The sequence below is a fragment of the Athene noctua genome, chromosome 1 (genome assembly GCF_965140245.1).
Source record: "Athene noctua chromosome 1, bAthNoc1.hap1.1, whole genome shotgun sequence".
Classification (NCBI taxonomy): domain Eukaryota; kingdom Metazoa; phylum Chordata; class Aves; order Strigiformes; family Strigidae; genus Athene; species Athene noctua.
In genome coordinates this window covers 3325173-3340342 of record NC_134037.1, presented here as the reverse complement: position 1 = coordinate 3340342, position 15170 = coordinate 3325173, and the positions used below count along the sequence as shown (strand labels likewise).

The following is a 15170-nucleotide window of genomic DNA, read 5'->3' as shown; positions in this document are numbered from 1 at the left end:
GGTACCGTAGTGCTTGAGCTAGCCAAGCCTGCCTTTTGTGGAATTGTTTTTTACCTATATGAGAACACCCAAATGCCAGGAGAGCGGTTGGCACGTTGCTGTGGTCAGCCAGCTGTCTCAAATTTGTGCTCCCCTGTGTTTCTGATGAGAGGTGGAGTAGGTAGAGCAGTGTCGGCTCAGCCTGCACCCTCTTGTGGACCCCATCACTTGCAGTTGTCTGAGTTTGATGCCTCTTTTCTGTCTTTTTATATTTGCAGGTACTGCCCAGGTGGACCTGATTCTGACTTTGAATATTCAACACAGTCTTACACTGGATATGAGGTATTACATCAGTCTGCCATCGTGCATTGCCTACACTCTCTATAAACTTGGGTTAGGCTGCTCTTTATTTCTACAAATTCACTCAAGTCGCAAGAATAAAAAACAAAAGCAGGCTTCATAAACTTCGAGATCTAAAGCAGCTCAACCTAGGACTGGAAATCCTTCTCAATTATTTTAGCAGTTATTTTTTTTCTCTTCACCTTGCTGCTGTTTATACTGTTAAACATGCAATATGCTTTAGAGCAGGAGTGAGCAGCCTGTGATTGTGAGCAGGGTGGTGCAGCATCGTGGCTGTACCCCAAGACTTGCTGTTGTGGGCACGGCTGTTAATCGGAATCTCCAGCTGTGGAAAGCAACCGAGTGAGAGCAGTTGAAGTTTGCATTGCTGCCTCCCATGGGACACTGCTGCATGCAGTTTGTTGAAATGAATGCTGGCTGTGATTGCTACAGGAGTTACCAATCTGTGTCAGAATTCTCCGAACTAAACAGTCCAGCAAAAACATCAAGTTTTACTTGTGGCTCAGTATGGGTTTAAGGGAAAGGTACTGAGAAGGCAGAGCCAGACTCATCCTCAGAGCTGCTAAATGGAAAGATGAGAGGCAACAGGCATGAGTTAGAATGTGGAAGATTGTGTCTTAATATAAGAAAAGAATGTTTTAACATGACAGTTGTCAAACACTTGAGTGGTTTTGGAATCTCTGTTCTTAAAGATAGTCACTGACTGGACACAGTCCTGAGCATCCTATCCTAACTGGGCCTGCTTTCAGTCCTGTCCAATCTGCGGATTAACAAAGGTCAAGCTCTAGAAAAAAGACCATTATTTAGCTGTTAGTGCCTCTGAAATTCCATTCATGCCTTTTTATGTCTCTATCTGCAGTGGCATCTCACTAAATACATATATTTCTGAAACAGCCCTCTCCTGTTGTCTGGAGAAAGTTTAACAGCAGATCTTGCTGTGACTAAATTATTGTGGGTGGTTTTAACAATACAACTCATAGCTGTAGTATAGATGTAAAGTAACAAAATGAGATAAAATACAAACCGGATTAATTTGGTAAACAGTGATGCAGCATCCTTTCAGTATAGATTTTGTGTGTTGTTATCCACCTCTCAGTGACTTGAAACTTGTCCTGTTAGTGCAAAGTAGGAAAATCCTGTGTATATGTAACTGCTTTAAAATTCATGTTGTTTTGGATATGTTACATTAATTTGTTCAGTGCTAACAGCGTGTGTGAGTTGTGCATGATTAAAAGAGTCCTCGTTCTCGAGAGCTTTTAATGCAGCTGATACAAAATACTAAATAAATCCAGGATACACAAGATACTTGAAAACCTTGTTTTGGAGTGTTATTAATAGGCTGGTAATATAAGAAGTAAGGTGTTAGGGATTTCAGTTGAAATAGTATCTTTAGCTTAAAGAATATTTGAAGTTTAGACTGAGCTCTAGAGGATGCTGCTTGGATAACTTGTACAAGTGAAGAGGAACTAAAATGAATGGGACAGAAAAAGTGGTACTTTGAAAAACATTGTGATTTTTTGGTGATATTTTTTATGACTCACTACAGAGATTCTTCATCCTGTTGTAATGCACTAAAAAGTTGAAAAATTGTGTTATTCTTTTTATGTCATTTTACCATCTCAGGATGACAATGTGTTTTGTTACAATTTTTAAAAAATTAAGGAGCCAAAATAATATTTGAACTTGGATGGACTCTTTGGTTCTGAGTTTGAAGATTTTAGGATCTGTTAGGATTTGAAGACTTAAGCATCTGTTTCAATGCTGAAAGTGTTTTTTTTGTTCTTTTTCACTGTTTTTTTAAAAAAGAAATTACAACATGAATCTCCTTGTGTTTTTTAGCCAACGTCCATGAGGGCCATTCGGGCTAGATATGACCCTTATCTCCAGACAAGACACAGAGTAGAACAGGTAAATTCTTACACTGAAAGGGGAATACATTGTGGTTGTGATGAAACTAATGAAAGTGCTTTTAATTGCCTGAACTGGTGGACTGAAAGGGTTGTGATCAGTAGCACTAAGTGCAGCTGGAGGCCAGTCTCTAGTGATGTAACCCGACTGTCAATATGGGGCCAAGAGTGTTTAACCTCTGTGTTAATGACCTGGGTGCTGGGACAGAGCATGCTGTCAGCAAGTTTGTAGATGATACGGAATTGGGAGGAGTGGATGACAGACCAGAGGATCATGCTGCCATTCAGAGAGACCTGGATAGGCTGGAGAAATGGGCTGCTGAGCACTTCTTGAACAAAGGGAAATGCCAAGTCCTGCCCCTGGGGAGGAACAACCCCAGGCACCAGTACGTGCTGGGGGCCAACCATTTGCAAAGCAGCTCGACAGAAAAGGAGCTGGCGGTGCTGGTGGACACCAGGTTGACCATGAGCAGCACTGTGGTCTAGAGGCAAAGGCCAGTAGCCTCCTGGGCTGCATTAGGAGTGTTGCCAACATGTCAAGAAGGGAGGAGATCCTTCCTCTGGCCTCAGCAGTGGTGAGGCCCCACCTGGAGAGCTGTGTCCAGCTCTGGGCTCCCCAGAAGACAGACGTGAACATACTGGGGGAAGTCTAGCAGAAGATGATGAAGGGACTGGAGCATCTGAAGAGATACTGAAGCAGCCAAGGCCGTTTAAGCTGGGGATGAGAAGGCTTGGGGGAATCTTGCCAATGTGTGTAAGTAGTTGGTGGGAGTCTGTAAAGAAGACAGAGCCAGGCTCTTCTCAGTGATGCCCAGTGACAGAACAGGACATGATGCAATGGGCACAAATGGAAACATGAGAAATTGTATTTGAGCATCAGGGAACTGTGAGCGAGTTGCCCAGAGAGGATGTGCAGTCTCCATCCTTTGAGACATTCAAAGCCTGTTTGGATGCAGTGCTGAACAAACTGCTGGTAGCTGATGCTGCTTTGAGAAGAAAGATTCAACTAGGTGACCTCCAGAGGTCCCCTCTAACCTCAGCTTTTTTATGATTCTATAATTCTACATTAGCCTGACTTGATCCCTGTAGAAAAATTATTTTTAGACCTTTAAACTATCATCTCTATTAGATAAATGACAAGTTTTGAACCTCTTAAAAGATTTTATCTGTTCTGAACAATGCCTGGCTAATAGGAGATCCTATTACAAAAAAATTGTACTGAACTTCTGTGACACTTGCTAGTTCTTGATAATTACTTAAGTGGAGAACTTAGTACTCAAATAGTGGCTTTCCTACCAAAATGATTTTTGGGGGGACTTTACTGGAGAGTTAGAAGAGTTTTTTGATCCTATTCTGCTTTGACTGGTTCCCTGTTTATCTCCACATCCATTGGAAAATTCTCTGTGGATTCAGTGTAGTCCTTCTCTCCCACAAGTTTGTAAGGAAAGTTCTGCATGGATTGAAGGAGATGTGAGGAAACTTTTAGTACTGGCCTTACGTAAGGTAGTTTGAAACTGGGAACCAGGGTTGCTCCATCAGCAAGATACTAGGCTCAATTCTGCTGTGTCAAGAAAACCTGTAACACTGGGCTCAATATCTGTACTCTGTTCTTGCAGTAGAAAAATAACTTTTGAGGGCTTTAAGGGGGGAGGTTATAAGAAATCTGCAAAAGTGTTCAGGGTTTGTCATTTGTGAAAGATACGACAGTGAAAGAAGGAAATGCAGTGTAAGAATGTCAGGGTTTTCAGGTAAGCCTTTTAGGTATGTCCCTGATTGGTAATTTTTCCCCCGGTACTTTTAATTTTACAGCTGAAGCAGTTGGGCCACAGCGTGGATAAAGTAGAGTTTATTGTGATGGGTGGAACATTCATGGCCCTGCCGGAAGACTACAGAGATTACTTCATCAGAAACCTTCACGATGCCTTATCAGGTCACACTTCCAATAATGTAGCTGAGGCTGTCAGGTAAACATCTTGGTTTTCCTTGTAGTTGTTTAAAAGTGTTCTTTGAATGGTGTAAGAACAGAAGATACTGAAGAAAAGCTTTATTTTGTTTAAAAAAGGGCAATATTTATCCAAATACGTATTTAGACACGGAATATTTATAACTCAACTTGCAGCATAGCTCTGTGTACTGCATAGCACCCGCAGAACATAGGGCCACGGTTTATCTATTTTCTCGTGTGGGAAACGCTAAGCTGCTTCTAATTTCTTGGCATTCCATCTGGACTTTTACCTTTTATGCCTCATCACCTTGATTTGGAGTTGTGACGAATCCCATTGCCACGGGATTTATTTCCTTGAGCTGGGACGGGGAGCTGATCCTGCCTTGGAGGGAGGCCAGACGTCAGCTCCCATCAGGGATGACTCACCCCCGAGAGCGTCAGCGCTCAGGAGCTCCCAGCCCCTTCCAGTCTCCAACGTAGTCACCCTTGCAGTATTTTGGTGTGACAAGGAGATGCTCTTCTCATTTTACAGTTGGTGAACAGAAAATCAGAGGCTGATTTATTTACGTGTGCTTTGGGTCATTAAATACATAACTTTTCAGTGCATTTTGTAGTAAAAAAACAAAGAAAAAGGAGAGATTTGATGTTTTGGAGCTGTTAAAACTAGGCGAGCATCCCTACTGACAGTTTTGGTTTGCTACCTTGTCGTAGTTCAGTGCAGTGGATTCTCCTTGATCCTTTATCATGTAAAGAAAGCAGTTTTAAAACTGAGAGGGACCAGCCCTTGCCTAGCTTTATGTCTACCTTCGTCTTTTAAAGCTGTAATTTCATTTGGTTTTCCTCCGGAGGGCAGCAAACACTTCTCTTGGTTTTCTTTGCTTTTCGTTTTGTTTTTTTTTTTTTTTCCCCTTGTCATTCAAAGACCAGACAAAAAGTGCTATGCTGCTCTTTCCCAGTGGATTTGATCAAGATAAAATAATGAACAAGTTGGGAAAAGAAGGTGCTTTTCTTTTGCTCTAGTGCCCTGGTTGTGAGCACTGAAGGACACAGCTCATTATGGCAGAAGGGTGGTATTTGCACGTTGTCTATTCAAATTAGCTCTGGGCTTATACGTACATCAAGTGGTTCAGGATGTGGTTATTCCATATTTTTTTCTGCTGCAGGTGTCTAGCTAATTTTATTGGACCTAAAATCGTTTTTTCCAGTAGCCTGTCCTTCGCTCTGCAGATTACTGAGGAAACTATTTACGACACAGACCGTGTGACCAAGTAATTTTGAGTGCATGCAAAACCAAAGCGACTCTGAAGTCAGCGTGCTGCTGCCTTGCAAGCGCGCAGATCGAGCAATGTGAGAAAACCTTCGCTAGCAATGTGTGGTTTTTTTTTCCAGCAGATAAATAAAGGTTTATATTTTTAACATAAAAATTCATGTGAAATGCTTAGTAAATGGATGTACGTGGGAGTTACTCAAGTTACACTTCCTAAATATTCTAAAGGCAAGAAAATTGAGTTCAAGCTGAATCAGACCTTTTGTTTTTGTGCTTCTTGCATTTGGCTGTACTGTGTCACTGCAGTACTACTTTGTGGTGGTCAGTGACACTTGAAATAAACATTAAGGGTGAATTTATTTATCTTTGTACATGAGGATTCAGCCCTTCACCCTTACTACTTCCATCAACAGAGGTCATGCTACATGGGGAGTATTTTATTCGTTTTACATTGCAGGCACTGCATTCAGCAGTAACCTGGGATCTGGTCTCTCTCATCCCTTACTTTGAATACGATTGTGGTAGCCTTGAAATTTTTCTTCCTTGTGCAAATTATAACTTTAGATTTTGTACAGTAATTCCTTAATGGGAAAAAAGACCTTCAGCCAGGAGGCTTTTTTTAAATTCCTTCTGAGCATGCCCTTTGATTAAGCCAGTGGAGCATCTATCTGTATAGGCTACAGGCCACCTAACTGTGAACTCAGTTTTTTCCCCTTTTGTCCAGTCATTTCTTTACTTTGCCCTAAACTTGAGCTCTGCTTCTATGTCCGGTGCTGCCTTGCAGCGACAGGGATATGCTGACCTATACGCTCCGAACTGTGCAGCACTGAAGGGCTCATCAATCTGGCATCCTCCTCTTGACGTAATTTGGAATTTTCTTCATAGAATACTTTGTCTTGATCAGCCTGCTGCAGCTTCTGGTCCCAGTTAATCTGATAAAAAGGATGTGACTCTGTGCAGTTTCAATCAGTACAATATGCCTGTAGCCTGCTGTGAGGGTATATGCTGTTCCTCACCAGGAACCGCTGCTGCAAGTCTGAAGAAAAAAGTCCTCAAACTGTGTTGGCCCTTGGACTCCAGTTGATAATTTGAGTTGACTTCAGGCATTCTTGCAGATACACAGTCTTATGGTAAATCCAGCCTCATGGTAAATCGCAAAGCTGCAAACCCAGCAGTGCCTGTGTGAGAGAAATGATGTGGGACTGGGAGCGATGTCTCAGGGAGGTGGGGCACTGCTCTAGCCAGCTCCTGACAGATAAATAAGTCTGAATCTGTGGTTTTATAGTCAGTGAAAAGAGCAGGATCTTCATGGGATGGCTCAGAACATCTAAGCTAGGTTGCTGTTTTAAACTGGGCAGCTGACCTGGGGGGTGTGAGGAACTGCCTTTATACCTCTGTTTATAAAGTGGTAGGAGATTTTTTTTGTGTGAGTGGACCTGAGGTGAGTTAAGATGTTGGTTTTTATGGATGCATGAATGGGACATGAGTGTAGAAGTGACTGAATTTACATATACAAACTCACGAACCAAAAGTGTGATTTTAAAAAAAATAAACAGAGAAGCTGCTGGGCTTTCATAGCAAATCTGTTGCGAGTGGAGGAAAGACGTGACTTCCCAGAGAAAGTGTTGCTGGTGTTTAATATTTCTGTAGCACCTCCCTATTAAGGTAATAAACACTTTTTAGACTCTTCAGACAGAACTCTTTGCTTGAGGTGCTTTGGTATGCTTGCGAAATAAGTTGGCCAAGGAGTGAGTAAAGAATTGCAGAGCCGGGGTGTGTGTGTGTGTGTCTTTGTTTTGTAGAGAGTGTGCAACAAGACTGCGAAGTTTTAATTTTTATCTGCTGAGAACACCACTGAGGAGACTTCAGTGCACTTCTGGATGTCTACCAAGCAAGGTTGTGGACTTGGTGATAAGCTTCCCTTCTTTAGGAGGAGATTTGTAGTAACTGCTGAAGAATTGTTATAAGGCAGATTTTTTTTTTTTTTCTTCTTTTTGCACACTAAAGAAATACAGCCTTCTCTGGGAGTTGTTCTCATCAAGCCAAAGTGTTGACTTGATTGCGGCTGCCTTTGCTCTTTTGTGAGGAGGAAGAAGGTGTAAAATACACCTGCAAATGAGAATTGCTGCTCCCCATCATTTTGCTTGTCTCACCTGACCCCGTGAGTCATTAGAGGTGCTGGGCTTATTTAACTGCCACTGTGACTCACCACTTGACTCCAAGGGCTGCGCATCTCTCCTCTGAGCCAGGTTCTGACTTTTAATTAGTGAATGAGGCCAAAGGAGAACTTGCCTGTGTTGGGAAAGGTGGGTGTCAGAAAGGTCCCCCAGGCTCTGCACCCATGCGGTTCCTTGGACTGCAACGCCAAGCCTGGCTTCTCTTAGTGTCTTTAAAAACGCACAGAAATTATTTTAAAATTTTTATTTTCACAGTATCATGTGTTGTCTGATAGTCGATCTGGTTGTAAATCACGTTGTTAATGGCAAAGTAAGAAGGGGATAAAATTGCTGGAACCTCATGTTCTGCAATTCACGTACCTTCCGTACCTGTTATTTATGTGACAATATTCAGATGCACAGCAGATATAATAACTATTTCCATAATAAGTCGGTAATCCAAGACTGGTTTGGCTTTACATCCCCTCATCAGTCAGTAGTCTCTTCAAAGGCTCGTTTTCCACTTGCATCATGCGTTGAAGCCCAGAACTGGCAGAAGTGAGTACTGTCAGCTGCCTTTGATTCCTCTTGGAGAAATTGCAGCTCTGAATACCTGGTGACACCGTGAGACTGCCTTTTTCTTAGGCTTGTCATCGATTGCTTTTGCCAAGTGTCCTTTTGTGTTTCCACCATTAGCTGTGTCTTCCATGGAGCTGGAGAGCAGGTAGCAGTGCTTCCCGCTGCCACAAATGTTTTCATTATGCACGAGGAAATTTCCTTTAAGCATCCCAAAAGCCATATTGATCTTTTGGCAAGTGGTAAGCAGATAGATCAGCTACTTTAGAGCCTTTGCTGAAAGAAAAAACACAGGTTTTAAATAACCACTGCTTAGGGCTGGATTATTGTGTGTCCAGTTTAAGACCTCTTAGCCCATTTTAAGGAAAAAAAACCAAAAACAAACCAAGCACTGCCAGTTTCAACAGCAGTTGGTTTGATACGTGGAGCTCCTGACGCCTTTTAAAACCCAGCTGGAAATCACTCCTCTTGAACATGCCAGATCAGAGCGACCCATGAAAAATGTGGTTTGTGTGGTTGTCAAATGATGTGTTTTCTGGAAAGATCGTTATATTCTTTTCTCAAATACCCCCGTTAAATTTTGTGTATCAATAATTCTTCTCATAGAAGCTCCGCAAGAAATACAGTGATTGTGAGGGTTGACAACTAAGCCATTCCTAATTCTGCTTTTCAGTAGTGAGCAGTAAACCTACTTTCAAAAGGTTGCACTTAATTGTCAAAGTTGAAGTCTGTTTTACATTTCTCAATTTTAGTAGGAGTTTTATTAGAAGATGTAGGTTTCTGCAGGTAAGTCTAGTCTTGCTACTGCCGGTGCTGTAATTTTACCGAGATTTAAACCTGGCTGCTTGACTTGTAGCCCACAGACCCACGATGAAGTTACGTGGGATAACAAATGGGCGTGTTATGCTTGTGCTGTTGCAGCTGGCTTTGTGTTTGGATTTTGCTGGTCCTACTTGTGAGAAATTCTGGTGTACTGTGAATCTCAAGGAAAGAGGTTTAAGCAACCATGCTTTACCTTGCAGTTAGCGTAGGCAAAGATGCTCTCCTACAATTCAGATGGTTCAATTGACATATGGTTGCTTGTTACATTAATGTATCTTAATTGTGCTTTCCGAGTACTAATTGTGACTCTAGCAAAAATAACCGAGGGCTTTGACTCACTAGCTCCAGTGATTCATGCTGGGGTGATTTTAAGAGGTTACTGTTCTCCTTTTATCTACCTTGACCCTGTGCTTGAGGTTACCACTTTCAAAACCAGCAGCTAAACATAGTCGTCCACCCTTCAGCTGCCAGAGTTCACCCTGTGACAAATTAATGTAATCTGGATCGCGTAGCCGTTTAAGAAGATACGCTACTTCTTTGGCTGCAGGGAGCCCAGCCTGTTAAATTGCCCTGCTACAAATTGCCAGAATTTGATAGTCAGATCTCACCTCTTGACTTGCCGTAATGAGTAGGTACTGTGACAGGTAGGCTCTTGAAGCTCTAGCAGCTCCCTCACAACCTGCTGTAATTGTCGGCTTAAACTCCTCTTCTAGCAGTAATTTGGGCAGCTGAGGTGTGGGGGTACTTATCCCGTCCTGCATCCCCTCCTGTGCAGGCAGCAGCTTCTGGCAGAGAAGGAAGCGAATAGGAGGAGGCAGCAACACTGCAAATTGCTGTGGCTGTATCCCTCACAGCTTGTCTTGTCAAATCCCTCAGGACATCTGACTGGGCAGTGATTTTTCTGTGCCAGGCAGGAGATAACCGGCTATTGTTTTAGTGCCAGATCGTTTACAACAGAGATCCTGCCTAAATTTTGTTTTGTTTCCGGAGATTTAGAGACTAGTTCCTAACATTCTGGTGAAGCGGGCGGATTTTCTTTCTTTCCAGCTTTGGATGTGACTCTTGCAGGTTGCAGGAGGCAGGTTTGCCATTAAAACCTGTTTGTTGCTGAGTTACCCCTAAATGCCTTCAGTATGGATAACGTCTTTCCAGCTGTCAGAATTTGAGGAAAATTACCCCAAAGCTGACTTTGCTGGCATTCTGTTACTTTTGCATTGCATATTTTCTACTGCAAGACCCAACTTTCAGCTGCTGGAGTGTGTGTTATTTGGAAGATATATAAGTGAAAGTCATTTCATCAGATTCTAATCTTATTACGGGTAGCTGTTCATCTTTTTTCCTCCTGCAGCTATGGAAAATGATTGCCTATCCGGTTATCTGTCTTATTCAGTATTTCCGTAGCATTTTCTCCTGAATGTAAAATATTCAGGTTTGTGACTGAATGTAGATGACTAGGGAAGGGAGGTGTGAGGAAGCCATACTCACATATATTTGTGCAGGTACAACAGCACATCTGATATTAGGTGACTTTAGGTTTTCTAAGGTGGGTGCTGGGACCAAATACATCTTTGTCAAAGGTTTATGAGGTGATAGTGTGTCTTCATAACAGCAATTTGAGCTACACCAAATTTAACAATATTTGTAAATACCGTTGGTCCATATTTTCTCCTACGCCGGCGGAAAGGATGATGGCCCTAGCGGTCATGACATTGTCAGAGCTAAATAATGAATTTCAGTGCCTTTTTTTTTTTTTTTGTACATTTTCAGCAAATTACTGCTGAACACCTGCCAAAGGGAATACTTTTCTCATTTTTGCTGCTTCACTGCTGTGCATGTGTAATTTGGCAAGCATAACAAGTTCTCCGGTGACCTGCACTAAAATGTTAATGCTGGGATGGGGTCTGAGTGGTCAGCTGGGATCGGTAACTGGAGGTGGAGTTTTATTCATGCCTTGGCCACCTGTATGAATATGAACCTGGCCTGATTATTAGTTCTAGTTCAAATTGTGCTGGTGATCCAAAGGTAATGTCATGAAGAGACCGTGTGGCATGTACTAAATAAGCTTTCTGGGTTAATTTCCTCCCTGACACAGGGGAGGATGTGTGTATTACAGAAGCATTGCCTTAGTTGCTGTTGTATTCTGATTTTCCAAGTGGGCAGAAGATCAAACATTAGCGACTGCTTTGAGCTCTGTAAGGATGCGAGCGATGCTAGACTGATACTCCCATGCCCTGGAGAGCTAACATGGGACCTACACTACCTTTTTTCCTTCTTTCAGCAGAGATTGTTTTTCAGCCCAAATTAAAATGAGCTGGTAAAATAGTGAGATGCTGTTTATGGTTCCCTCAGCTGTGCTGTGCTTGCCTCATTGATATTGTAAACTGAGATCCAGTGCCTTTCAACAGTGCTAAATTAATTTGAAAGAAAAGTCATTTTCTAGTAACATGGTGGGCGCAGTAGGCATGCAAAGAAGAAAAAAAAAAAAAAAGGCAGGTTTAATTTTCATACTTTTGTAGAAGGATGTGAAGAAGTGATTTTCCCGTGACTGTTTTGTGAATGCTGTACGAGGCAGAGCAGAGGCTGTTTGCTTTTGAAAAATGTCTTTCTGCAATATGCTGCAGCTAATGCGCTCTGGGACTCTGTGCCTCCTCGTGGCCCATTGGTTTGTGAAGTCAAGTACTCAAAAGCTGGGAACTGGCAGAGCTGGGGGTGTTTGTACAGCCTTGATTTGGTCACCCTCTGTCTGGGCCTTGTGTTCCCTGATTATCTACTTTTTTTCCTCTTTCTGCAAGACCTTTGCCTGGTTCACCTCCAGAGATAGATTGTGTGCTGCTCTAGAAATTCTAAAAGTACTGGGAAGGGCCTTTCTTCCTTTGATGTAAATAAGATTCACCTTTTCTCTAACAGCTCTGAGGTGAGATGTGGTTCAGCCTGTGGGTTAAGACAGCTCAGTTCTGGTGTTTCTGTGTGGACTGGGTGCCCGATGTCCCCTTATAGCCAGCGGAGGTGTAGTCAGTGGAGCCTAGAGGAGGATCCAGCTCATGCGTCGCTCGGCTGACCAGGCACCACCGGCTGCCGAGGGAGGTGAAAGCCCCAACTCAGTGTGGGTGTTTGCATCCGTGAGCTGGATCCTGCACCAGGAGTCTTGGTTCCATTGCAGGCCTGGGCAGGAGGTGTTTCCTTCTTCATCTCTGACTTTTGACTCCTTGAGCTCATGCTGGTTTTTGCTGCAGTGTAGCTTTTGGCAAGATACTCCTGTTTCTTCCAGTGTTGGTTCTTGGTTCCATTCTCCTTTCCAGGCCTATGTTTTTCCCCACCTCTAGGAAGACACAAATGGTCACTCACGTTTGGTTGTACTCTTTTTCTGCCTCGTCTCTGGTGTATTTATCTTGTAAGCCAGGTTGGGCCATTTGCAGGGGCTTGTAGCCATGATAGGAAACATTTGACTTCACTCCTTAGTGAGAACTTGCTCCTTGGGACCAACACATCTTCACTGGAGTTGTGAGCAATGTCTGTGCTTAGGGAGGACGCAGTTTCGAGCTACTGTAGCAGCTAAAAGCAGAAATACTTTTCCAAAGCAATGAGCTCAATCACCATTAAAAGTTGAGCAACTGTTGGCACCTCAGTTGGAGCTACGATGGATGGCAAATGGAGCTGGGGAAATGGCACCATCAATTCTTATAGTCTGCTGCAGCCAGCCTCTTCCTGAACGTGAGGTTTTACAAGCGCCTGTATGTTTTTGTAGCACTTTTTTTTTTTTTGAGAGAGAGAGATCATATTGCAGCTTTATAGGTGAGGGACTTGTTTTGGCAAGAGAACAAGATCAGCTAAACCATAGCTTTTCACTGGCAGTTTTGGCTGATGACTGCTTTTTATTAGCTCTGTTTATAATTTTATTGATACAATTTCTTCGTTTCCTCAAAGCAGCAATCAAGCTGATTTTCCTTCCTCAAGCTGAATGTTTATGTCGCAGTGTCAGATGGGGACAAGATGTGTTCTGTTTAATAGGTAGATGCAGACACTACAAAGCAAGGTCTTTACTGGACACTGGCTTTATGCAACAATAGCTTTTAGGGCATTGAGTTGTGGGAACTATACGCAGCACCGCAGCAGCAGAAGTGGTTGTTTTCCTCAATAAAAGGTAGGAAGTGGTTGTTACTAAGAATATGCAACTTTCCCTAGGCCACAGTGAGTCAATATCAGAATTGAAATTGGAACTAAATTTTTTTTTTTTATTGCATGTAAGTCTCACCTAGTACTGTCTGTCTCATCACCTGTAGCAAGGAAACCTTGAACTTCAGTTTAGATTTAATAAAAGAGACTGTTGTGTCATTTCTTTCATAATTCTAGATAAAACGATTTTTTTCCCCAAAATCCCTTTTTAGCCTGCATCTGTAACTACATATATTGACTATTCTGTGGTAATTATGACCTAATCGTTGATCATATTGATCTGGCAGCAGACATTTAAATTGTTCTTCTTTCAAGTTTCCCTGAACTAAATTGCACAGCAAAGATGTGAGAAATCAAGGACAAATCTTGGGCATCTCTTCATGCAAGTTTTAAACAGTCTTTGTTTCATTGTATGGAGCAGGCTGACAAGCTGCCTGCACTTCGATGTCACTGTGGTGACACGGTTTGTTGTTCATGGGATGTGTTATCTGCTTCCTTACACTTGGATAAAAAGAGAAAGGGATGTAGAGTAAAACCTGTCCTGTGGGAATAGCTAATATCGATTGCCTGGTAGAGGTGGAATTTAACTAAAGGTCAAATAAAATTGTACTGGAATCCACATAAGAGACAGCTGAAATGGGACTAAGAGCTACTTCTTTCTAGATTTTATGTTGCTTGGTGAAAGGATGCCAGAAAGGCAAAATGGACCAAACCAAAATATTAACCGAACTCAGCCTACAGCCTTCTGCTTTTCTCCCCTTGAGATACTGTGTGGGTTAAGGCCACCATGGTGCACAGAACTGATGCTTCAAGCAAGGAGTGGGACTCTGTATTTAGTGTTTATCCTGGATTACAGGACAACAATTCCCAAATTGTTACAGAGCAATGCATTTGATCCCTTCTAAAGCTTCATAGCTTAAAGTGTCTCCAATTTTCTCTCATTGTGCTGATTATATTTTTTTCCCAAGCTTTTCTTCTGGATCACAACCTGACAAATGGTTTTGAAAATAATCCTGTTTGGGACTGATAACCCTCACACGTGGGCTATTTTCCCCATTTCAGAAGTGACCTGTATGATTTTTGGTAGCTTGAGAGGGCATGTGATTACTTGTAAACTATTTTGTTTTCTTAAATAGCTGCTGTTTGGCACAGAAAATCTTGCCCTCTTCGGTACCAAGCCCAGAGCTTGATAGTGCCTTCAAGCTTCTGGTCATCTGAACCACTTCTTCCTTTTTGCAGTTTTATCAAGCCCTTTGAGATGCCATTCATAGCTTCTTTGTTTGTCATTTTCAAATGCTATTAGTGGTGATGAAAGGAGATAAAAAGTCTGTCACAAGCATCCTGGGAGCAAGGATGGGAATTTTGGAATGGCTGGTTGAGCGTGTAGGCAACCAAATTATCGTTTCATCCGTGTGTGGCTCATTGATCTGCTTGTCTTGGCTGCTGAAAACCCAGGCTGGAATGATCAGCATGATGTGTTGGACTAACAGCATCTTCCATATATAAGATGAATGGTTGTTTTTTTCACTGGCATTCATAGATTAGTCTGAAATTTAAAGTGCCTGGCTCGTGGTGAAATGTGTATATTCATCTAATAGATTGAGTGTGGGCTTAGAAGTGGACATTTTACAAGAACTTTATGTATTTTCTTCTTTCAGACATCTTGGTAAAAGTTATGCTTTTCTGATGTGTTGGAGCTCAATTGTCTTTATTAGGATAACAGGTTTTGTTTTCTGTAGCTGCTAAAAAAACAGACCACCTCCCTCTTTATGGAGAGTGAGTATAGAGAGCTTCTTGTTTCATCACATGGCAGGTGAACTCCTTTCCTCTGCCTACTTGGAATGGGCTGATGTTTCAACAAAACGTCTAGGTTGTAGTTTTCTTTGAAGCATTTGACAAATATGTGTAACTTAACCTGGATTTCTAAAAATGAGGTCCTTCCCCAAAGCCTCCTTAAAGATTGTGGGAGTAAGAGTGAAGACTTT

The 15170-nt window shown here is 42.2% G+C and overlaps 1 protein-coding gene across 3 annotated transcripts in view; it reads left to right on the top strand.

Moving 5' to 3' along the window:
* The window catches only part of ELP3 (elongator acetyltransferase complex subunit 3), a 95827-nt gene that overhangs the window by 10949 nt on the left and 69708 nt on the right, over window positions 1-15170 (top strand). For all 3 annotated transcript variants that reach the window (XM_074895429.1, XM_074895430.1, XM_074895431.1), the window contains exons 5-7: window positions 258-321; window positions 2179-2247; window positions 4056-4210. In XM_074895429.1, coding sequence (XP_074751530.1) covers window positions 258-321; window positions 2179-2247; window positions 4056-4210 — 288 coding nt within the window. The remainder of the gene's footprint in view (window positions 1-257; window positions 322-2178; window positions 2248-4055; window positions 4211-15170) is intronic.